The 23523-nt window shown below is 45.1% G+C and overlaps 1 protein-coding gene across 2 annotated transcripts; it reads right to left on the bottom strand.

Moving 5' to 3' along the window:
- Nucleotides 1-4649: 4649 nt before the first annotated feature.
- Nucleotides 4650-11429, bottom strand: LOC113995301 (cytochrome P450 1B1). Of its 2 annotated transcripts, none has more exons than XM_039389494.1 (3): nt 10754-11429; nt 9201-10217; nt 4650-7543 (listed from the first exon to the last, which is right to left on the bottom strand). In XM_039389494.1, exons 2-3 carry the CDS (start codon nt 10214-10216, stop codon nt 6931-6933), a joined length of 1629 nt encoding a protein of 542 aa, XP_039245428.1. In that variant the 5' UTR covers nt 10217; nt 10754-11429; the 3' UTR covers nt 4650-6930. The 2 variants fall into 2 exon arrangements, with proteins under 2 accessions (XP_039245428.1, XP_027591024.1); XM_027735223.2 differs by having other exon boundaries at nt 10986-11429.
- Nucleotides 11430-23523: the final 12094 nt, after the last annotated feature.

Below are 23523 nucleotides of genomic sequence, written 5' to 3'. Positions count from 1 at the left end.
ATCTTTATTGATGATTTAGATGAGGGGATTGAGTCCATCATCAGCAAATTTGCTGATGACACCAAACTGGGAGGGAGTGTCGACCTGCTGGAAGGCAGGAGGGCTCTGCAGAGGGATCTGGATAGACTGGAGAGATGGGCTGATTCCAATGGGTTGAAGTTCAATAAAGCCAAGTGCCGGGTCCTGCACTTTGGCCACAACAACCCCCTGCAACGCTACAGGCTGGGCACAGAGTGGCTGGAAAGCAGCCAGGCAGAAAGGGACCTGGGGGTACTAATTGACAGGAAGCTCAACATGAGCCAACAGTGTGCCCAGGTGGCCAAGAAGGCCAGTGGGATCTTGTCCTGTATCAAAAATAGCGTGGCCAGCAGGAGCAGGGAAGTGATCCTTCCCCTGTACTCTGCGTTGGTGAGGCCACACCTTGAGTATTGTGTTCAGTTCTGGGCTCCTCAGTTCAGAAAGGATATTGAGGTGCTGGAGCGGGTCCAGAGAAGAGCAACAAGGCGGGTGAAGGGACTGGAGCATAAGTCCTATGGGGAGAGGCTGAGGGAGCTGGGGTTGTTTAGCCTGGAGAAGAGGAGGCTCAGAGGTGACCTCATCACCGTCTATAACTACCTGAAGGGAAGTTCTAGCCAGGTGGGGGTTGGTCTCTTCTCTCAGGCACTCAGCAATAGGACAAGGGGGCACGGGCTTAAGCTCCGCCAGGGGAAATTTAAGTTGGATATCAGGAGACAATTCTTTACAGAGAGAGTAATCAGGCATTGGAATGGGCTGCCCAGAGAGGTGGTGGATTCACCATCCCTGGAGATTTTTAAACGCAGAGTGGACGTGGCACTGAGTGCCATGATCTAGTAAATGGACTGGATTTGGACCAAGGGTTGGACTCGATGATCTCGGAGGTCTTTTCCAACCCAATCGATTCTATGATTCTATGATTAATAGCCTCACAATTTATGATTTTTCTCTGTAGAGTGAAAAAGTATAATTAAAAAGAAGATATACGGTTGGATTAAATTTTTGAACTGCAGCTTGGAAAATTTTCACAGAATACAAAGCATAAAAGAAGGTTGGGGTATTGTTTCACGTTATTCTGCAGATGATAGCAAAGCATACTTGCTTAGTGAAGTCAAGCTTTGTCTTAAACCTTGCTTTTGTACTGGGAACAAGGTGTCTCACTCCACATCTCTGCTTCTGTTATGATGAGTAGAATAGTCCAAATAATTGGAGGGTGTACTGTTATTTTTAGCACAGAAAATGTGATTATATGAAGTCCCATTTGTTATCATGAGAGGATTAGAAGCCTGTTTCTGCATGATAACAGTTATGCTCTTACCAGAGCTCAGGCTGGGAGAAGGGAGATTGTGGAAATAAAATCTGGTTTTATAGAGCTGCCCTTGCCAACAAAAGGAGCCATCACTGAAAACATACCAATAATAGCAGAGATGGAACCCAGTTCTGGAGCATCCCGCAAAATACATGCTATTCCTTCCTTATGGTGTATTGAGCAAGCCTAAATAGAGCTGAAGATGTAGCTGTGTAGCATGGGAATAGCTGACTGATGCAAACCTCTTCCTGCTCAGCTTGCTCGAATAAATGACACTGAACTGCTCTGAATGGACCCTCTAGATCAGAAGTGTTTGTCTGGTGTAGTGTCTGCTTCTTCTACCACTCTCTCTGAATGTCAAGAGGAAAATTCCTCCAAAAGGTATTCAGACTGTTGCAGCTGGGCTGCCCCTCCCTGTTGTTCACAGACACTGGGGATGCTAAAATGAGGAGAATGACAGACTATCTATGACTTTCTGTTGTAGACTGGTTTTGTTTGCAAATCCTGCAGCCTGTATGGGACAGCCCAATCCTCACATTTAGTTCCTCAGCTCTTCTTTCTATGTTTGCAATGTAAAATCACCACCTCTTTTTCCCCGGAAATCAAAGACCCTCTGCAGTTTCTTCCTAGCTGGAATCTTCCTATGCTCTAGACACATATTTTCCTCTGCCAACTCTCAGCCACTCCAGCAAATGACTCCTATGTAGCTCTGCAGTTGATTTTATGAACTGTCAATGAGCCCCCCATGCATCTGCTCTCTTCCCTGCCTCTGCTCCTGTTCAGTTGAAATGCCTCAGCATCCTGTATCTTCTGAGTTCACTGTATTGATGGATCAGTGTCCCCAAACATGCAGCACAGATCAAGAGTGTGGGGAGCTGAGAGACTCTTTTTTGATTTGGTTAGCTCTAGCTCTATGCTTTCAGGCTGGAGCAAGATCTGCTGTATTGAAGGACAGGGCAACACTAACCAAGCAAAGAGTTTTCTGGTTTGTGGAGCTGTGTGAAAAGTTGGCAAAAAAATCTGAAAGGAGGGCTATCAAAGAATTGACTGCAACCATCTTAAATGCTCTAAGTTGTTTGTGCCTAACGCTGAGTTTGCTTTTACCTGTAAGTTTAGAGACTTGGCCTGGTCTGAGTACAAGTGGCTGAAACATGGAAAAAGTCAGCTGCAAAAAGGCAGGATGGTAAACAACAAAGAAGATGTTGAAATTTGAATCCCCGTGTCCATGTTGTGGTGTATACCAAAATAACAACACCTTTCAGAATCCAGTCTTTCTCTTTATCCATGAAAAATGCCAGATCTGCCTTCAGTGTTATCCCAAGCTGAATTTATGTGGGCATGAGAGATCCGAGTAAATTTAACTAAGTTGAAGATGCAGCAAAGGCAAATACTAACTGTTTGCTTTTCATGGCTAATTCCTCAACTTTTCTCAGGTAAAATGTGAGTTCCCAATTGCCTAGTCTCTGATTGCTCTGCCTGGATAATCTGAAACAACTTCCTACAGACAGACCTATGCATCATTGCCTGCCACTCACAAAAACACTGGGTCTGTTGCAAAACTAATAGGAATTTGTCGTGAATTTGCATTCAGTTGCATTGTGCTGTGACTAGGCTGGTACACACAGATCTTAGACAGATAACCTCCCACACACACACCTTTATAGCAGTGCTTATTTCTGAAGTTTTGATGAGTCTTGTCCTTTATTGTTACATTATTGTTATGTATTCAGCAGCTCTGAACTGACTCCTGCTGAAGCCAGCAGGTTTCTATTAGGATCACAAGGAATGTAGTGGTACAGTTGACTAGTATAAACATATTCAGTATCAATTCTGCTAGCTCAGCCTACTTGCTTCCTCTCCTTGTTAGTTAGTGGGGTGGTCTGACTGCTACTGATTTTCCAAGAAATATATGCTTATCTTAAGTTCTCCCTGAGTTTCCTGTTTCGGGGTTTTGTGGGCTTTTTTGCTTGTTTTGGTGGTTGTTTTGGATTTTTTAATCCCTTACCTCAACCTGAATGAAGGATGTTACTAAACTTCGGTGAGATGGACCAAGCATGTGTGCACACATGCACAGAGGAAGCAAACGTGAGATGACATTTGGCTTTCCTGACCCATTGAAATCACTACAACCTGAATGTAAAGAATTTTAAAGGAAAAATCTTGACTTGAATACAGCTGCTTCAGTACTCTGTGCTTTTTTTCATGAAGAAAGAACAACATGTATTTGTCTCGTATTGCTGTGATGACACCCAGTCACAGGTTGGCGAGGGAGGTAGTTGTTCTTGGCTTTTACCCAGGGAGGACACCTGCTCTGAATCAGCGCTGCCCCACTGGTCAGCCCCAGCCAGGTATGCACTGCACGGGGTATCTCTGGACACTACGCCTACTCCACAGGCCCTTAGCTATTTCTAGGAGGTCTTTATAGGTTGTATTCCACTTGTGCTCCTTCTAATTTCACCAACTCGACCTGAACTTGGGATCCTGCCCGCTTAGGGAGAAACTACAGCTGAAAATATCCCAAATCAGGAGGAAACTACTGGTCATCAGTCTGCCCAGTCTTCTGTCCCACCCAGCTCTTTTCCCCTTCCTTGGGGCTTGGGAAAATGTGAAGGTCATTTCTAAGATGCCTCTGAAGTAAGGAGACTTGTGTAGCAGACTGAGAAAAGAAGACAAAGGAGTGGGAGGATGGGAGAGCTGCTGCATCACGAAGAAATGTTTTATATATGTAATAACAGCCACCCTTCACCACAGCTTTGCTTTCATTTTGTGAGAGACTGCTCTGCAAGTGTACATTAAGGCCTGTTTGGCCTGAGATTTCCGTTCCTGACACTTCTGACTATACACCAAGGCTAAAAGAGCACAAATTGGTGCCAAGGACCAAGGTGGGGATCCAGTGGCAGGAGTATATAGATGTCAGCACTAGGTATAGGATGGGAAAAGAGAAAGGAAAACCAGTCTGTGGGCTCAAAAATAGAGGAGGTGGAAGTCAACTGAAATGCCAGAGGGAAGAACATAGCATAGGAGATTGTGCAGGCTGAGGAGAGGTTAACAGGTATTAGAACAAAGCAAAAGACATGGGAAGAATTCAGATCAATGCTGAGGCGAGCAGCAAGGAGCATGACAAAGTTAAGCACAGAGGGCAAGGTGTGAATAAGCAGGCAGACCTGAGAAGCTGTAAGGGCAGCGTGGAGAAAAACCTTAAAATCCAAAAATGGGAAGAGGGTGCTAAGTATATAAACAAATATCTAAAATAATAATACTTTCCAAATCAGAAATAAAAATTTTGTTTAATTTGATGTTAGAAAGCCATACATAAACTAAGCAATGGCAGTGTAAGAATAATTTTATTTAGTATTTTGGTAACACAATGATACATCTCAGAATGACCATAGAAGTTAGCTCACTAAACTGCATACATTCTAAATAGGTGCTACTAAATTTGAGTATCTTCACAGATTACAAAAGGCATTTATTTGACCAAAAGCTATATAGCGTGTAACCCCCTGACTGACATGAGCAGTGTGTATGGATGTTGCATTAGTAGCCAATGCAAAGTTAAAGCTTTTGGAAGAGTATCAAATTGTAAAAGCTGTTTTTACTAAAATATGAATTTGTGATCCTTGCATTAGAATAACTATTCAGTTGTAGGTTACATCCTTTATTTTTTTTTAATATCAATACTTACAAAGGTAGAAGAGAAATTGTCTTGCCAGCATTTGATCTAATGTAGATCTCCATAGGAAAATCCTAAGTATTTTATAAAGCTTTTCACAGGTATAGGCTAAGTTCTGGGATATCACAAACTTGTACGTAATTCAGAAAAACACCTGAGGTTACTCCTTGTGTATGTAACAGAAAGCTTCTTTTAACTATAAAAAAAAAAGATGATAGATGCCATATGAAGTCAGAGACTTTAAGCAGGTACATCACTCTGGGGGGTTACAGAGCAGTACTTTTAGGCTTGATTCAGGTTTTTAAAATCAGTAGTGAAGCTAAGATCTGGATTGTGTCATTAACCTAGCTCTTCCCAATGTTAGTATGAGTTCAGTCACTGCTGCCAACGTGACTAAGACTGGCCATCTATTAAAAGACAGTGCAAATCCTTACTTGCTTAGCAGAGCTACTTTACTGTGTAGCATTGTACCCTTATTTTTCTAGCTCTACTAATACCTTATTTAGTACTCAGCTGAACATAGCAAGTCACGTGAGGTACTCTCATTTCGGATTGATTTCATATGTAATTGAAGGTGATTTGCAATGCCTGCCCAACACTTTTCAAATCAGGCATATACATTGGATTGTTTGCTTTTTAGAGAAATATGTGCAGCTTTGTGTATACAAATATTAGCCAGAGGTTTAAGGCTATAAAGTTTCACACGTTTTTTACTTTCAAATAATAGGTTAGGTGGTTTTTTAAAATTTTATGAACTTTGCCTCACTAATATTTTAAAAGTACTCTTTCTTCAGTTAATGGGTACATTAATTAGGACATGTAACACTACATTTCCTTCTGAGACTTTGTTCCAAGCAAAGTGTACTAAAAGTACACAGTTAATTTTCAGATATACCATTTAACTAAACCTACTAGAATGACTAGTGAACATGGGTTTTATTTGCTGTATGCTTTACTTGAGACTTGTGGTATGAATGTTTGAATATGACCCCCCCATATTCTCACCTCTAAATCCCTTGGCCGATGTGGTTTTTACTGGACTTACTTATGTGCTTATTATGTGATACTCTTTCCTAGATAAATAAAAAGTTCAACTATACCTTTATCAATCTAATTCAAATATCTATTTTGTTCATGAACATGCTAATGAACATATTAGCATATGATTTGTATCTCACTTGCCATTCAGTGGCATAGAAATTCTGATCTTTCAAAACTTAGTGAAAAGTTACTGTAGTAGGACATTCTGTTCATGTTCATATAAAACATAAATTTTATTTTCAGCTGTGCTTATAAGGAAGGCTTTTATTTTTTTAGTCATTTATGTAAACACTTTGGAATGCTGAAGGCTAGACTTTACATTGTCATTTTACCAAAAATCACTTGAACACTTATTATTGAGGCATTAATGGACATCCCAGCAGTCACAACACAGGAGCATGGCAGTTTCCAGTAGAGGGAATTCAGAGGCAGGCTGCAGTGTTCTAAACAACCCTTTCTTTTTTTTAATTTTTTCTTTTCTTTGTTTTTGAATAAGAAATTTCACTTTGGGATGCGGAGTCACTGAAGGCAAACCTAGAGTTAAGGCATAGCACATGGAGACATAGCAAGGATTGTAGAGAGAGTTCCTGGAGGTGCTCCAACCAGTCAGTAGATAAAAAGCACTTTACAATGGCAACTTCTGTGAACAAGCTAGAAAAGAAAAGGTTTACTTTCAAATTGCATATGTTTTATTATTTAATATATTAAATTGTTCCCCTGGCTCTCCTTCTAGAACTAAAAAGAGGACTGAATTATACCTTGTGCAGCTTTCCTTCCTGCTCTTACAACTTGTAATATTGGCTATGTTCCAAAAAGATCACCAGAACAAACTGTAAGTCATATAAGTCTAAAAAGAGAAAGAGGGATTATCTGTAGATGCAAGGTTTATTGTTTAGGCATTTGCTGACAGCTGATTTTCATTGGCTACTTTCTCTGCTTGCAGTCTTTGGACAGCCTGATCAAGCAAATCCATAGTATCTCTTAGTGTAACATTCAAGGTAAATGGCTTAGGTTTAATGGTCAGCCCATAGGTAAAGTCCATTTTAGGGTCCTCATTTGGATTAGCAGTAAAATTGCACTGATGCACCAGTATAGAGGTAAAGAGAAAGAGCTGCACCTTGGATAACTCCTCTCCAATACACCGACGTTTTCCTAACGAGAAAATCATCACACTACTAGTAAGATCTTTATTGATGAATCCATTCTCATCCAGGAATCTTGTTGGATCAAAATCCTCAGGGTTGGACCATTTTGCTGGATCATGATTCACTGACCACTGATTTACAAAAATGACAGTGTCCTTGGGAATGAGGTAGCCCATTATGAAGGTGTTGGTCGTGGTGGCATGTGGGATAGTAACAGGCACAAAACTGCTGAAACGCATGGATTCGTACAAGAAAGCCATGATGTAGGGCAAGTGAGGCTGATCTTCAACACATGGCAGACGGTCTCTTCCGACAATCCTATCCACTTCTTCTTGCATTTTAGCCTGCACTTTCGGATACCTGTCATTTAAAGCAAGATGTGTCTGTGTACATAACACATTCAAAGGATTTTCTTACAAATAATTCTCGCTGTAAACATTTTTCACAGAACTTAACCCCTACCCTAAATAATGAAGTTTGAAAAAAGTTTAAATATATTACAGGAACATGCAGACCTCAATGGAAAACTTTGAGAGAAAAATCCAAACTTCCCATCCAATGGTGTAATTTCAGATTTGCTCAGTTTTCACTTTAATATCACACGTAACTGATTCTCAACATAAAAAGTGAACCTAACCTAAAGTGTGCTTAAACTGAATATTCTGATCCAATTTTGAAAATTCATTCTAAAACTAAAATTACTTGTGTCTTCTAAGTATTGTGTTTTCCATGGGTATGAGAGTTTTGTTTTCCAGCTCTTTATGTGACTTTTAAAAGTTAACATGGAGTTTGATATTACTAGACATATTGCATACATATGATAGCCTGTGGGTTTTTAAACTGAAAAAAAAAATCCCAATTGTTAAATTGTCAGAATGGCTTTATGAACGTCCCACTTTAAGTTTGAGTACACTTTTTTCTAATTAATATCAAAATATATTTTCGTTATATTTTAAGAAGACTGTCTTGAAATCTGGACAGTTTGGAAGACTACACAGTAACCAAACAAGATCAAAATGTTAATACATCTTCTGCTTGTCTAAAAGCATGCACTCCTCCCAGGAGCCTTTATTTGCTTTAAGTATACAAGTTTGGCTTCTCCATCCTTGCCTTTTCCTCCTGCAGCAGATCTGCATGTTAAATGCTGGGCAAACATAAGAAATGGGGAGAAACCCAAAAGTTATGTGAACACTGGGCATCACACCCTTAGCTTGAAGTCAAATATTTGCCTGTTTTTCATGAAGCGACTGAGTAGATAATGTTTGCACAAGCCCACAAATTATGCAGGTGATAAAAAAAAAAAAAAAAAAAAAAGCCAGTCTCGTGGCGCCTTCTATTAAACCACGTCCCCTAGCAGAGTTTTCCCCCTGGAAGTGCTGGTGCCAGGGCAGTGCACCCGCCGGCTGCCCAAGGGGTCTGCCTTCCCCAGTCACGCAATGGCAAGGAAGGCACACGCAATGGCAGATCAACATAATAGCGGGTTTTGTAAACCGGTGCACGAACTCTTTATCGTGCTTAATCAGTTGTTATCCTGTTCCTATGATCTCCTTGATCTTGACCTGGTAAAATCTGTTACTTTCAGGTTTTATTCGGCTGCCTTTCTGCCAACCTCGCTTTATGCCCGACGGCCTGAATAGGGTGGGTTTGTGTCGGATTTTATTTTTTTTTATATTTTCTTATCTCTTTCTGGCAAGTTTCCCAGAGCTTCCGTGTTAGTTAATCGGGAGTCGCTAAGGCACCAGCACTGCACGGACTGGCGCTGCCCGGTCCCGCAGACCCTCGACCCGACGGCGGGTCCCCGGCGGCATCGCGATCCCGGTGCTGCCCTGACCAGATGGTCCAGGCGCTGGCTCGGGCCGACCGCTCCCGCCTCAGGAGCCTTCCCAGGGGAGCGGTTTAAGCGGGGCTCCCCCGGGACTGCCGGGCGCTCGCACCGCGACGCCCCAGACGGGCTCCCGTGTCCCTCCCAAGGGTAGGTGGGGCGCCCCGCTGTGGTGCCACCTCCGCCAGCACCTACCTGATGAGGAAGATGAGGAGCCACTGCAGGGCCGTGGAGAGGGTGTCCTGGCTGGCGCCGAAGATGTCGGTGACGGTGGCGGGCACGTGCTCCAGCTGCAGCCGCGGCTGCTCCCGCTGCAGGTGGATGAAGGCGTCCATCATGTCGCGGGGGGCGGCCCCCGGGCGCAGGCTGCGCTGGTGCTGCAGGAACTTGCCGCGGACGAAGCCGTAAAAGTCGCGGTTGAGGTCGCGGAAGGCGCGGTAGGCGGCGCGGATGGGGCTGGGGAAGCGCTGGAGCCAGGGCAGCGCGTCCACCAGGCTGCCGGCGCCCACCGCCCGCCCGAACTGCTCGTTGCGCCCCACGATGCGCAGGAACTCGCCGTCGCCGTGGCTGTAGCGGCGGCCGAAGCACAGGGCGCTCATCACGTTGGCCACGGCCACCACCAGGACGCGCGAGGGGTCGAGGAAGGCGCCGCCGGCGCTGCCGCGCACCAGCAGCGCCACCAGAGCCCGCGCCTCGCCCACCAGGTGCCGCTCGAGCAGGCGGCGGGTGGCGGGGCTGCCCGTGGAGAAGGCGCGCACCGTGGCGTGCGCCGCCCGCCGGTGCAGCTTCCACAGCTCCGAGTAGCCGCCGAAGGCCAGGCTGAGCCCGCCCGACACCAGCTGGAAGGACGGGAAGGGCGGGCGGCCGGCGAAGGCGGCCCCCTGGCGGACGAGGGCCTGGCGGATGGCGCGCTCCCCGTTCAGCACCACCACGGGCCAGCGCCCCAGGCGCAGCTGGAACACGGCGCCGTAGGTGCTGGCCAGGCGGGCGAAGGAGAGGTGCGGAGCGCTGCCTAGCTGCGCCGCATTGCCGATCAGGGGCCAGGGGAAAGGGCCTGGCGGCGCCCGGCTCTGGCCCTGCCGCCGGCGCTGCTGCTGCTGCAGGAGGAACTTGCCCAGTTGGATGGCGGCGAGCAGGCAGAGCAGAAGCAGGAGTGACCTTTGCAAGGGGGGGATGCTGCCCAGGGCTTCCCCGAGCCTTTCGAGGGCCATGCTGCAAGGGAAGGGGAAAGGTCAGCGGGCAGCGTCCCCGCAGGAGGGCTGGGAGGCTTCCCGTCGCCCGCGGGCAAGGGGAAGCCCGGACGGGGCGCGCTGGCGTGGCGAAGGGGAGCGCCGGCAGCCGTCCAGGTACTCGGAGTTGAGCTGCGTCCTCGCTGTGAGCTCCTCGCGTGCCTAAAGCCCACCCAGATCTTGTGCGAAAAACAAGGGATAATCGATAACGAAGTGGCAAGCGCTCAATAAGGGATCGAAGTCGTATTTGGCGGCGAGGCCGCTACTCTCTCCCCCCCGCCACCCCGGACAGGGAAAGTTCGCAGCGAGAGATCCAACAGGTCACAGCTGAGAGAGGCAGAGAGGAAGGCAGGAGGATGCTCTCGCCTGCCGAGCCTCCGCAGACGCAGCCAGGCGCTGCACATGGCTCCCCCCGGCGAAAGAACCACTGTGAGAAACGGGTTACCCGCCCTGCCGTCGGAGCTTCTCTCCGGAAACCTCCGCAGCGGTCACGGAGCCCACTCCATCCCGAGCCCTTACCTCCTCCCGGACCTTCGTGCCCGTCGCGGCAGGGCAGGCTGGCGGTCGGCCGCCCCGGGGATGGGCTGCGGAGGATGCCTGAGACTCGGCGTGGCAGCGCTGACTGGTCCCGCTTCCCATCCCCGTGCCCGGGGACCGCCCGCTCCTACCCTTTGCTCCAGCCTTTCAGAAGCAGCGCGGGGAAGAAGGAGTGAAATAAACGGCCACCTCGGGCTCCTGTAGCAGAACTGACCTGTTGCACGCTGCTTCCATTGGAGACCTGGGGGAGGATGGAGAGGAGCTGGGCAGCCGGCGGCAGCCCCGGGACGAGAGTGGCGACGGCGGCGTTCAGATCCAAGCCTTTGGGAAATTCATTAGGAGCCCCGGTACCTGTCACCCGGAGCTTGGCAGGTCACGTGCAGGCAAATGCCAATTGCACCCCATCCCAGCGCAGAGTTATTATCACCTTCCCAGCGTTTTAACCCTCCGGAGCTCGTCCCACCGGCAGCCACCCGCCCGGTGCAGCCCCGGGAGCCGGGTGCGAGCGGGGCTGCTGCCGCCCCCTCCCTCTCTCCCTCCCGCCCGCCTGCTGGGCTGCGGGGAACGGGACGGGGCCAGCCCAACCCGCTGCAGGGAGCGAAGGCGAGCAGCTCAGAGGGCGCGGGGGGGACGGCCCGCTGCTCCCAGACTGAGCCGGAGCCGAAGCCGCCGCCTCTGGGCGTCTGGCATTGGCACTCCCGGTTTTAAACCCGCCGGCATCCGCGGTGCGGTGCGGTGCGGGCGGGACGCGGGCGGCCCCACTGGCAAATCGCCGCTGCCTGGCCCGTCCCCTGGCTTGAGGGGTCGTAGCTATTTGCCAGCTGCCCTTGGGCCTTAGCCAAGTGGAGCGGCTGAGTCGCGGACGCTTTTATGGCCGGGGCCAAAAGTTTTAGCGGAGGAGGTGCCGGGAGGGGAGCGGGGTGGCGGGCGGGCTCGCAGCCCTCGCTGTCGGGAGGCGAAGTCTCGGCTGCATCTTAGGGGCTGAGGAAGCCGGAGAGCTTCCCCTCCTCCGCCTGTCGCCTCCCCGTTGCGTGCGGAGTTAGCATTGCGTGAGCCGGGGCTGGAAAGCCTCCAGCCATCTCCTCCCCGGGCCCCTACCCCTCCTCGCAATACCTGACACCGGCTCGAGGAGAATGAGGCTGGGAAGCGCCGGGCAGCTCGCCCCCCGGCCGGCCCCGCTGCCCTCCGGCCTCGCCCCCGCCCTGCACTCGCTGCTCTCCCACTTACTGCGCTTTTTCACTCTTAAATCTGGCGCCTCCGCCCGAACCGGGAGGGCTGGCGAGAGGCGAGCGGGTGAGGCGCTCCAAGCCCCCCCGGGCCTTTCGGCGCCCCGGGGGAACCGGGCTGTAAAACCCCCAGACATCAAGGAAATTGTTCCCCAAGAAATCAGAATGCTCTTGCTTTGTTGGCGTCATTTTTGCAGTATCAAGAAAAAAACCTGAAAATACAACATTTATTTCGACTGCTTTACAGTCACATCATGAGAAGAAAATATGATGTTTTGGTAGCATTTAGGGATTAGACAAAATTAGATGCTGGGAGTCAGCCCAGCTCAGTGTGTGACCCCAGTCCTGGACAGGCTGCTACTGCTTCTGTCTTAGCTAAGTGTAATCCTGGCTGTTGTCACCGTCCCAGGCTCTTCCAGTCGGCGATACTACCTCTTGCTCAGACTAGCATCGGCCATATCTCTCTGTGTGCCTTGGAGCTTCTTCCTGTCATTGGCAAGTGACAGAGGTGTCAAAACCACTTTTTCTGAGCAGTGATAGAAAAAGTGAGCTTCCCTCTTCCCAGCTCTACCTCTGGGGTGAACTGGAAGGATCCTGCAGACATCTCAGCACATAGTCCAGTGTCAGAGAGGAGCAAAGACAGATCCATCTCTATGGCACTAAGGCTAAGGCAAGCTTGGAGAGATACTAGCCTGTTTAAACTTATCAGAAGGTTTAAACTAAATTTCACAACCTATAACCACTCACCTGTGGAAAAGTGTCCTGTCCCACTGTGATGGCCTCCTTCATCTCTCTTATGTCAAAGAAGAGACATGGGCTTCTCCTGGCAAAGAGTGTTCTGGGCACTGGAACTGATCCAAGGTAAGGAATACCTTGGATCAGTTACCTGAGCTGTAGACTATAGTGCTGGGCGTTTGCCATTGCTAGCAGGGAAATTTGCCCCTTTCATGGTGACTGTGGTAATAAGTTGCCTAAACTCCAGGCATTACAGGTGTTGTTAGTAAGTCCCTAAATCCTTTCTTCGGTTCAGCAGTTGAACGAGTTGTATTGCAGGGGATTGCTTCCTGGCTGCTAGCAGGCAGTACAGAGAAAGGAACGTATTTCCACTATCACGGACCTGCAAACTCACAGTTTAAGGCATGAGCCCAGGAATTCTAATTTCTGGTACTTTTTTTTTTTTAATACTGTAAGAAAATATTAACTATTTTTTATTTCACTTCTCTTTTGTCTTCAGGAGTTCTGTCACTATTAGACAGGAAAGAGAGAAAACCTATTTTAGATATTTTCTTCTATGTTGACAGTACCACCTGATCCCCCTCTACAATTTACGGTTTTAACTTACTATTGCTTTTATTACAACCTGAGTATTATTTTGACTGTACACAGTGAATGTTCATCCAATTTTCTAGGGTCTGATTCTGTGACCTTGCTTAGTCCCTTGCAATCAAGCATAGCTTGAGTGAAGTGTTTTATCACACCAATGAATTAGTGTACAAAAATTAAGGCAATGGCTGATTTGGCTCTTGGTCTCTGCCATATTCCACAAATTGCCCTCCTGCCTACCTCTTTATTTATTCTTCTCACCTCTTTTGTTCATAGAAGTACAGAAGTTCAGAATTACTCTTAAAGAATGCATGTTCTTTTTTTCTCAGTTCTGGGGACTTAATTGAGATGCGGGTCCTACTGAAGCCAGTCCCAAATTCCTGAGTCAGTTAGTTTTGTTAGGCACTGAAGACTGAATCACTGAAAATGTATGCCACCTAAAATGAATTATTTCTGAGATCTAGAAAACCCTACTTGATGTAATATAGGGAAGAGAAAAGGAGTTGAAGGGCTACAAGTGAGTGAGTTTGGGATTAAGGGAAAGGAATTCAAGCTTCATCTCTTAAAAATCTTGATTGATTTGATAGGAATGACAGATGTAGGGGGCTGGCAGAGTTTATGGGGGCATCAGTACCTCTGTGGCTCTGAATGAAGGTGCTTTGTGTATGTGGACAAGAGTCCTTGTGGAGATAAAGGTTCGATAAAGGAGGACGAATTGCACAACCCAGAGAGTCTTCATTTGCCCTTTGAGAGGAAATTTTTGTCTCTGCCACAGTCCTCCCTTTTCCAAGAAAACTCCTCAACACATAAGAGACTTTTACAAGTGTTAAGAATTACTTACCTAAATAAGGCTTTGAAGATAAATCTTAGTTTTGCTTCTAACTATGGCAGCCCTTGTCTTTGCTTTTGGATGCTGCTGAGATGCTCATAAGTCCTCATGAGCAGCAACTGGAATTTCTCAAAAACTTCACCTTATTCTGTTTTCTTTTCTTACCTCTTCCTTTTGCAGCTTTCCATGGAGAGCCCTCCCACACTAGATTTCTCTATCTCTTTTCCATACCTGGGACTGTGGGTCTTTTCTTCCTCTCTCTTAATTTTACAAAATCTTGAGGTGGATTATTTGACAGTTGAGCAATGTTTTCTCCTGGGATTGCTTCAACGTAGAGCTTGTACAAATTGTTTACCATTTGTAGAGTGGTCCAAGCCATTCTTCAATAAATAATCCTTGGCAATATTGTTACTGATTGTCTGTTTTTAAGTGTTGCACAATGCTATATAAAATGAAGAAACAAGTAGCATAACTGTAAAACACGAATCACTTGGAGACCTAGCCAAGTGCAATATCCTATTGTTTCAGGCTGCTTAAAATTGTACTGACGTACTTAGGCACCTCTAGAGTTCAACTCTTGTCTCGATAATACTGCTTTAAGTCAGGAAAATCACCACTAAAACAAGCAGATTACAATCAGAATCAGAACCTGTAAGCCCCTGTGTTTACAACAGCTTGCTCAGACTATGTTTATGTGGCAATCCAGCATGATGCAGAGTTACCATCGTCCTTCAAATAGTTTCAGATCCCAGAGCAGAAGGTCTGCACTCAGTCCAGCCACAGTACCACCTCAGTGCAGCTGGCTCCACAGTCACCATCTGTGCTTGCTACTCTGCACCATTTACATGTCCCTGCTTCCTCGAGCTTAGCTACAGGGTACTGAATTGCTCAGTGTTAAAACTAACCCGAGATGGGGATACCAGAAGGGTAGATGCTAGCGAGGTCGTGTCTGATGCAGGTTCCTGGTTTTGCTCAGTTTGGCAGCTTTTCTGTCCTGCCAAGCATGGTATGTAAGCAAAATAGAAGTAACCACATCCTCGGTGCTACCCGGAGCATCAGGCATACATAGGAGCTGGCCGCAGCTCCACGATTTAGGGTTATTTATTTAGGCCACTCACTGTGGCCTAAAATAAAGCATTTGTGGTATGTTTTTTAAAGCATATGTATTTGTGGTTACATATCACATTCTTAACCTTCATTAACTTGCAGCTTTCTTGGGACTTTCACTCTTCCCTGCATTCCTACTGACTTCTCAGCTTTTATTTTCAATTCTGCCTAGCTATTCAAAAGCCTAAATTGGGCTTCTAATTCTGAGCCAAATTCCCCCAGCTGCTGTGGGAAGGCAAGGAACCTCCCAGAACTTGCTGGGGCTCAGCTCAGCGCTAGACTGAATTGCACCCTCTCCATCTGTTTGCATTTTCCATATTACTTACAAATTAAAGGCATATATTGTGTTCTGCTTCCATACAGGCAACACACAGGTATGATTACAGAAATGAGAACATAGCAATACACTTAATTCGGGCATCAAATTTGATTGTGAGACTTTTGATTTTACATTGCCAAATTCCTGTCGTATTTTTCCCAAAGCTTGCTGTCTTTTCTTGACAGTATTAGATGAAACTGCATAGCTAAGTCTTTCTTAGAGCTGACAGTTTCGTGTCTACCTTTTGAGAAGCCTTTTTAAACTGCCTTCTGCCATGAGGCAAAAGAGCAAAATCTAATTTACACATTGCTCTTAAAATATTCTGAAAGAAGTACTCTGAAGAAGACGGATTAAATAACATTTAGGAAAGTTTAAACACTGCTCAAGGTGTGCATTATTTTATCTGTCCTCGACATGTGACGTGCGGACAAACTGCTTTGCCTGCTCACTGTCTCTTTAGCAAAGGGACTCCCTGGGCAGCTCTGAATCCTCACACTGTTTCTGAGGCTTGCAGAACCAAGAGTTATGTTGCCAAAGTCCGTCTTTATACTGAACTTTAGAAATCTTATAACCTGTATGATGCGCTAGGTCACTCCAGAGCTTTAAAATAATAACATTGCTTGGGGCCAATATTGTTATCATGTTAACAAGTAGTATATTTCTCCTTTGTTTTCCAGACTTTGTTGGTGTAGTTTTAGTAGTGATGGTACAAAGTTTGTAGTGCAATTGCTTTATTAACTCTTAAGATTTTAGTATTTGCCATTTTAGAAAATGCCAATGTGCTTGCATGCTCAGAGGAGTGATGGATGCTAGTTCAAAACAGTCCTGGGCTACAGCTGAAAGCAAAGCGTATCTCACTCACAGGCAGAAGCATATTCTGTAGGAGTGAAGGCTTTGAAGATTTGCCTGTGAAGTTCCACAAAGTCTTTACTGTGGATGTGCAAATACAGTTTTTCAGCATTTGGACATTTGTCCAAATTTGAGTGAATTATCAATGGAAGAGCAAAAGGCACAAATGTGGGAGAAAAGACATTATCCAGACAAATGTCAAATGTCAAGTTCTCGCTTTAGAGTTTGAGGCTACAAAGCTTGTCAAAGAAAGACCCCCATAATGTTTTAAAATGAACACTTATTTTCCTTGTTCTTATGAATGCATTCAACTGGTTTGGGAGTGAACATTTCTAAAGATAACAATGTAAAATATGGATTTTTGTTGGGATAGAAAATTTCAGACCAGATGATTAAGGTTTGGCAAAGTTATAAGTAATAGGGGACCCAGAGTTTCCAGCTAAAGGAACTCTGTGCAAGTAGACATTTGCAGAGAGTTGACTCTTCTGCACAGAGGGAGAAGATAGAAAAGCACACACAGATGGAATGAAGAAACTTAAAGTTCTTTGATGAGAACATGGGTTTTCCTATCTTGTGTGCTAGGTGCCCTAGCCATTGATTATCCCAGCCTATAAATGCTCAGCTCACCACTTCCCAATTTTCCATGACACACATATTGGTAATTTGAGTTCTTCAATTTGTATTGTGTGTGCACCATTCTTCGGTGCCTTGACAGCAGAACAACCAGTCAAAATGTTAAAACAGGCAACACAATTTGAATCTAATACCCTCTAAGTAAATCCAAGTTAAATTTCAGAATTCTCCTTGCTTCAGAGAATAAGCCTGTCTATGTAGTGGAGGATGCATGTCTGATCTAGGTAAGGGAGCTGCACATAGATGTAAGTTCCCTGCTGTGATATTTCCCATCTTGCTACTGGTTCTTGGACTGGGCTGCAGACATCTAAGAGTAGTTCAGAAAGTGATGCCAGGAGTCTACTATAGTGTGTGTACACACACATACACACACACACAGAGCCATATATATGTGTGTGTATATATATATATATACATTTTGTCTTTTGAAGTCAAACTAGCAGGTCTTGGCTAGCTGTGTTCATGCATGCTGTGTTTTCATGGTACTGGCAGTATATGTCACTCTTTTGTGCTTCTATTCTAACTTCTGAAAAGTCTACTCTGCTTGCCTGCACATTCACATGGATACATCAAACTTGCTTATTAGGCATGGACTCCATAGGGCCTAAGCTAAGTTTTTCTTCAGAAGATTGAAATTTTATAATGGGAAGTTTTCAGTGTTTAAAAAAATTATTATATTTTTCAGGTGCTCTTAGAGAGGAGGTGGTACTGGCAAAAAACTGATAGTTGAGATGGCAGCTGAACTAAACAGGAGTGCAAAAATTTGTCCATCATGAGGACCTTCCCTAGATTTTAATCATGAAGAGACACGCCTTTAGCTGGGATTTCCCAAAGGAGATTCAAGTTACGGACCTCATAAATTTCATGTCAGTCAAGGATTTGCTTGTAAATGTCACCCCTTAGATAGCCCTGCTCAAATGAGTCAGGAAACATGCTCATTCCCTGCCCCCTCCCCCAGCCCCCCCCACTCTCCCTCGCATTACTGCAGGTCAATAAAATGTTGAATCATATTTGTGAAGAAGCTGCAGAGTGATAGATCATCCATCAGAAACAGTGGTTATGCTACACTGTCTTGACTGAAGTATCCTATCAGGTGCAAATGCAGGAGTCTGAACCAGGACCTTCTGTGATTTGTCTGCTTATGTTCAGCTGAGGAAACATTTGCAAATCCCTCTGTAGCAAGGCATTTTTGTCTTCCTCTGCTCTGTTGTGCAAGGGTTTGGTGTATTTGCCTCCAGCAGTAACTGCATTTCAGAGGCAAATGAAATGACTCAAATTCTAGGGACTGGGATGTATGCAGGTAATACTGTAACTATAGAATTATTCATACTCTTCCCTGGGGTATGGGAAATGGGAGTTATTTGTTTGCACAGTTTTTAATTTGAGAAAGACTTGGAGAATGTATATTCATACCAGTGTAACAAGGGAAACTCCCTTTGAAGTTATCTGTGGTCAATGATGGAAAATTGAATTTAGGAGAATTTTAGAGTATTCTGTGTAAGGGCTACAATCTTGATCAAGATGGTTGACTTGTTCTGTAAGACAAATAATAACAATAAAGATTTCCTCTAGCCCTCAGTAAATTTTACAGGGAGAGAAAATGATCTTGACACATACAGATTGCTCCTAGCATTTGGAAGCAAACCCAAGGAAGTGTCTGTTTCTGAGCCATTCAGGCCTTCTAACCTTTTGCAATGGCAGATCAAAGACCACAAGGGAAAGAGACTACAGGTGCCAGTCAGGGCAGGTTTCGTCCTGTCACAGCACTCCGGGAAGAGGCATTTGCTAATGTCTGTTAATCTCATGGCATGCCAAGGGAGAAAGACAGAAAAAAAATTGCCATAAATTCTTCCCTTTCCCAAGCAACCCACACCCTGGCTCAGGGTGGCTGTGCAAATGCTGGCTGGCTTCCTGCAGAAGGGAGAGCAGTGCGGGAGCCTGTGCCTGCCCCGGGGTGGCAGGGCAGATCTGGGGCCACTCTGCAGGAAGAGTAGATGGCTCTGTCAGGGAATAAGGGTTGAAGCAGCTGCAGAAGCAGCATCAGACTGGAGGTACACATTCACAGCAAAAGCAGCAGTAGCTGAGACCATGAGAGCAAAGCCCAAAATCCATCTTGGATGTTGTTGTCTCCACAGAAATACTCTCACCCTGCAGCCAAGGAGGAAAAGGTAGCAGCAGTGGAGGTAACATAACCAGATATAGGCAGAAGGCAGGATTAGGCACAGGTTAGGGCGCTGTAGGGGATGGCTTTGGCCAAAAGCCAGATTTGCCCCTGTCTTTCTTTTGAGGTGTAAATGGCATGCAAGGAGGCTTCTCCCGGTGGCTTCCCTGTGAAGATAAATAACCTGATCCCCCGGTTATTATCCCCCTGCTCTCCTCCCCTTCCCCTGACTGACTTTGATTATTGTAACTTTACATGAGCTTTTAATTTGCGTGCAGGCAAGTACAAAGGTACAACCGGATATACCTGTTATTTGCCAATGACCTGAAAGAGTATAGTTTATGTTAAGCCTTGGGTTATGCTAAGGTTTGCACGCGATTCCTCAGTATACATGCTGCAGGCAACTGATGGATGGAGGTGATGGAAGGTGGAGGAAAGTTTTAAAGCGACAGAACCTGATTTGACTCCTACTTGATCCACCAGTTATGTAGAGGCCCATATTGCAATTCTGTGTAGAGACCAAATCTTACCCTCTCTTCAGGCAAGGAATATATGGTCACATTATCCAGGCTATAGTTTGTTCACAGCTGCACCTGCAACTGATCTCATGAAAGCTTCATGAAAATTAGGCAAAAAAGACAGGTAGGATGTTTACACCTCCCTGTTTGTACATACTCTTGCATGGCAGGGAGAAGATCAGAGGTGGAGGAGGAAGCTACAAGTGAGATAATTCATGGCAGTGGAATCAGTGCAGAGTGTGCAGGGATGCAGCTCTTCTGAGGTATGGGAGCCTGTGATAGAGAGGGCATCCGCATTTTGTTGCGTGGGACTCAGCCCCCCAACAATGTTTGGAGAAATGTCATTTGACCTAGCCTCCCTTAGCAAGATTTAAAGAATATCTACCACTCATGGGTTGTCTGGTCCTGCAGAAGAGTGAGTAGTTAGTCTAGTGGTTACAGCAAAAGAGATATAGTTACAGCAAGGAGAAGTGGGGTCCAGTGCTGAGTCCACACACTGACTTGCTCACTCTTGAAAATATCCACAGGGAAAGCCTAGTGACATCTGTTAAAAAATTTAGTTCAGTGATTTCACATCAAATTAGCTAGGTCTTCAAGCAGAAAGGAAGTGTCATTATCTGCCAGACAAATTAACCTTGAGGTCTGAAACTTGAATGGTTTTTTTATTGGTATGTGTCTTAACCTAATGTTACAGGCTGCACCAGAGGAATTAATTAGGCATTTTTTTCAGAGGTTCAGGAAAGGGAAAGGATCCTGCTCATTGTCAGCTCCACCTCTTATCTCCAAGGAAATGAAGAACAACATGAGTTAAATGAAGTTTTATGGAACTTAAGAGACAGATCTTGCTACTCACACTTCTCTCAAAAAGAATGGAACAAGGTACAGAAAGTCAGGTGAGTGCATCGTAAAATGATTGTTAAAATAACAGAAAGCAAAATGGACCTATTGTAACAAGAGTGCTGTGTTTCTGGACAGAAGCACATTTAATCTTTTTTATGCTTCAGCTTCCCCATAAAATTGGGACTGATGACTGTGTGTGTATTTGCCCAGTATCTGTTCTACTGTTCTCTAGCTTGTAATGATAGACCTTGTACAACCAGCATCCAGGAAAATTATGTTTACATTTTCAGATAGCAATTGAGGGACTGAGTTTTTACTCATGTTTTTAAGTCAAATAATCCAACATTGCCTTCCACCTTCACAAGCCCACAGTCATAAGGCGACCATGGTCAACTTGCAAAAGGTATTTATCTGAAGCAACCTTCAAAATAAATCCATTTCCTCCCCTTCTCTCCCCTCACCTCCCCTCCTCTGATATTTTATAGCAACTTCTCAGAAGCTGTGAACTCTTAAACATGCGGTTGGTCTTTCTGTGGTCAGTATATTTATGAAAATATAAATGTATGTACAGGCTTGTTCTGAGGAACAAAGTTTTCAATTAAAAAAAAGCCAAACAAAAACCAACCAACCAAAAAAAATAACCCAACACATATAGCAGTCCATAGCCTGATTTTTAAATGTGTGTAGCAAAATTATCTAATGTTGCTGTAAGTAGTGATGCACAAAAAACCAAACCAAAACAAAACAAAAATCAAACCAAAAACCCAAACCCCAACCTTAAAGTGTTGTGCACTTAGAAACCTGAAAGAGTGTAAAACTGTCTCTTCTAGCCCTGAAATAAAGCGTTCATAACAGTAAACCCTGCTGTGACAGGGTTAAACAGTCAGGAAAGGGTTACAGGCTGCCTGCTTGTCACTTGATTCATCAGGGGTTTAGATGAAGATGTGTGCCCTTCTTCTGGCATGGAAAGCCTGGGAGCCCCTGCAGCTGGCTTTGGATGAGGGAATAACTTTGCTTTGTGTTACTTTATGAATTTGATGTTTAGATAATAAACTGTATCCCCGAGCGAAAGCTGAAGAAAAGTTGGGTATTTCTGTGCCTTGACCTTTCCCTTGCCCCTGGGCAAGAAAGCCCACCAGCACACAGGCTTTGAAAGAACATGTGACAAGTATGGTAAAATATTTTCCTTTTCCTTCATTAAAGTAATCCTGGGTTATATTATTAAAAGAGCAGTGTGAAGAGGCAGGTGTGAAGAAGCTGTAAAGAAGTGGTAGGTCTACATTTCACTTGTACATGCAAGAGAAAGTCCTACTGAAGATACTGGATTTTTTTGATGAAAGTAGAGTGATTGAAATTAGTTCAGGATATCTATCTAATACTCATCATTTGCAGTGATCATGTTGCAAAGCCGTGGCTGCTGAAGCATGAGTTATATCTTCTATCTTCAGAAAATACTAATTTCCCAGGTGGGAAACCTGACATTAAATCAGGAGGACAAAGCAGTTACTATCATCTGCAGCTGGATAGGGAACACAGGCCTCCAAGTCTGAAGCAGTACATGTGTAAAATACAGTAGCAGTAACAATCTGTTGTGGTGTTATTTACTGTTGCTGTTCCCATGCTCTGCCTGCATGGCACTTACTGCTGTTGAGGTACAGTGAGTGGGAAGTCACTTCCAAAAGAGTGTGTAGTCCAGGCATGAGAGAGGAGGGAGATACAAATGGTCTCAGTAGGTGTGACTAAGGACAGGTTGCAGCACTGTTTATACAGTGCTTGTGGAAAAAGTGATGGTGCCAAACATATTAAACATTTTGCATGGCAGCTTTCTTAAAATTCCGAAAAAAGAAAAGTTTTGAAAAATCTTGACAAACAACATTTTCTAAATTATCCTGTTGACTTAAGCAGCATAACACTTTCCTTAAATTATTCTCATCAGGAGAAATGATGGGACATTTGGTTTAAGTCAGTATTTCCGTATTGATTCACATTAGAGAGCAAGGCTTCAGCAGGCTGCAAGTGTGGGAAACAGTATCCCAAGGGATTTGGGCGTACTGCAGGGAAGGCCTGACACCACAAGATGAAGTAATAGCAGGACAAATGAAATTGGTTTATGGTATCTATCTAATAGTCAGTAGTTTCGGTGCTCATGCCCCTGAATGGCAACCTTGCCTGAGAAGGCAGCCTCTGCACAAGCATCAGGGAACTTTGTCAAATTTAATGAAAGCACTGTATTCAATAGATATCTGGACAGACTGGAGAGAAATAAGAGCAGAGCAGCAAGAACTATAGCAAAGTTTAAGGGATGGAAACCCTTTGGCTTGCTTAGGCTGATAAAGACTTCAGTGTTTAGGTGGATGTCTTAAAGAGTAATGAGGACTGAAACATTTTTCCTGGCTCTAATGGATGTCTGACCAAAACTTACATGATCATCACATAAGATTTAAACATAGGAAAAACTTCATACCAAGACAACGGAACACTGGAAAAGGCTCCTCGTTGGAGGTTTTGACAAGTTAGAAAAATGTTTCTCTGCTGTACGTGGTTCTACCTTGCTTTGATTGGTGTGAATGAGTGTGACTGTGACTCATTTCAGGATTGTTGTGGCCTGAAATATCTTTGCGAAGAAGGGATGATGGTGGCCCTGGTGCAATTTTCTGCACTTAAATGCACTTTATCAAATGCTCCAGGTGGAAGCCAGGGATCTTCCTGCTCTCTGTAAACCCATACATCTCTTCTCTTGCAGGAATCTGAAGCTGCCCCTTCTTTGTCCTGTAAGGTCACTCATATCTGAGTACTTTTTTCAATCCTATTAGTTGACAGTCTTGATAGATGATTTTACTGTGATTTTTAAGGTTTACATTTATGAGCAGTCCTCCTTTCTGGTAACGTTAACAACAACAAACCCTTCATTTAACTCTCCTCTAAGCTGTTAATTCTTGGAAACCAA

The sequence above is a fragment of the Pipra filicauda genome, unplaced genomic scaffold, assembly GCF_003945595.2.
Source record: "Pipra filicauda isolate LSUMZ 115617 unplaced genomic scaffold, ASM394559v2 scaffold72_size3293161_pilon, whole genome shotgun sequence".
NCBI classification, from domain to species: Eukaryota; Metazoa; Chordata; class Aves; order Passeriformes; family Pipridae; genus Pipra; species Pipra filicauda.
Note: the sequence above shows the minus strand (reverse complement) of the source record. Positions and strands in the feature narration are given on the sequence as shown.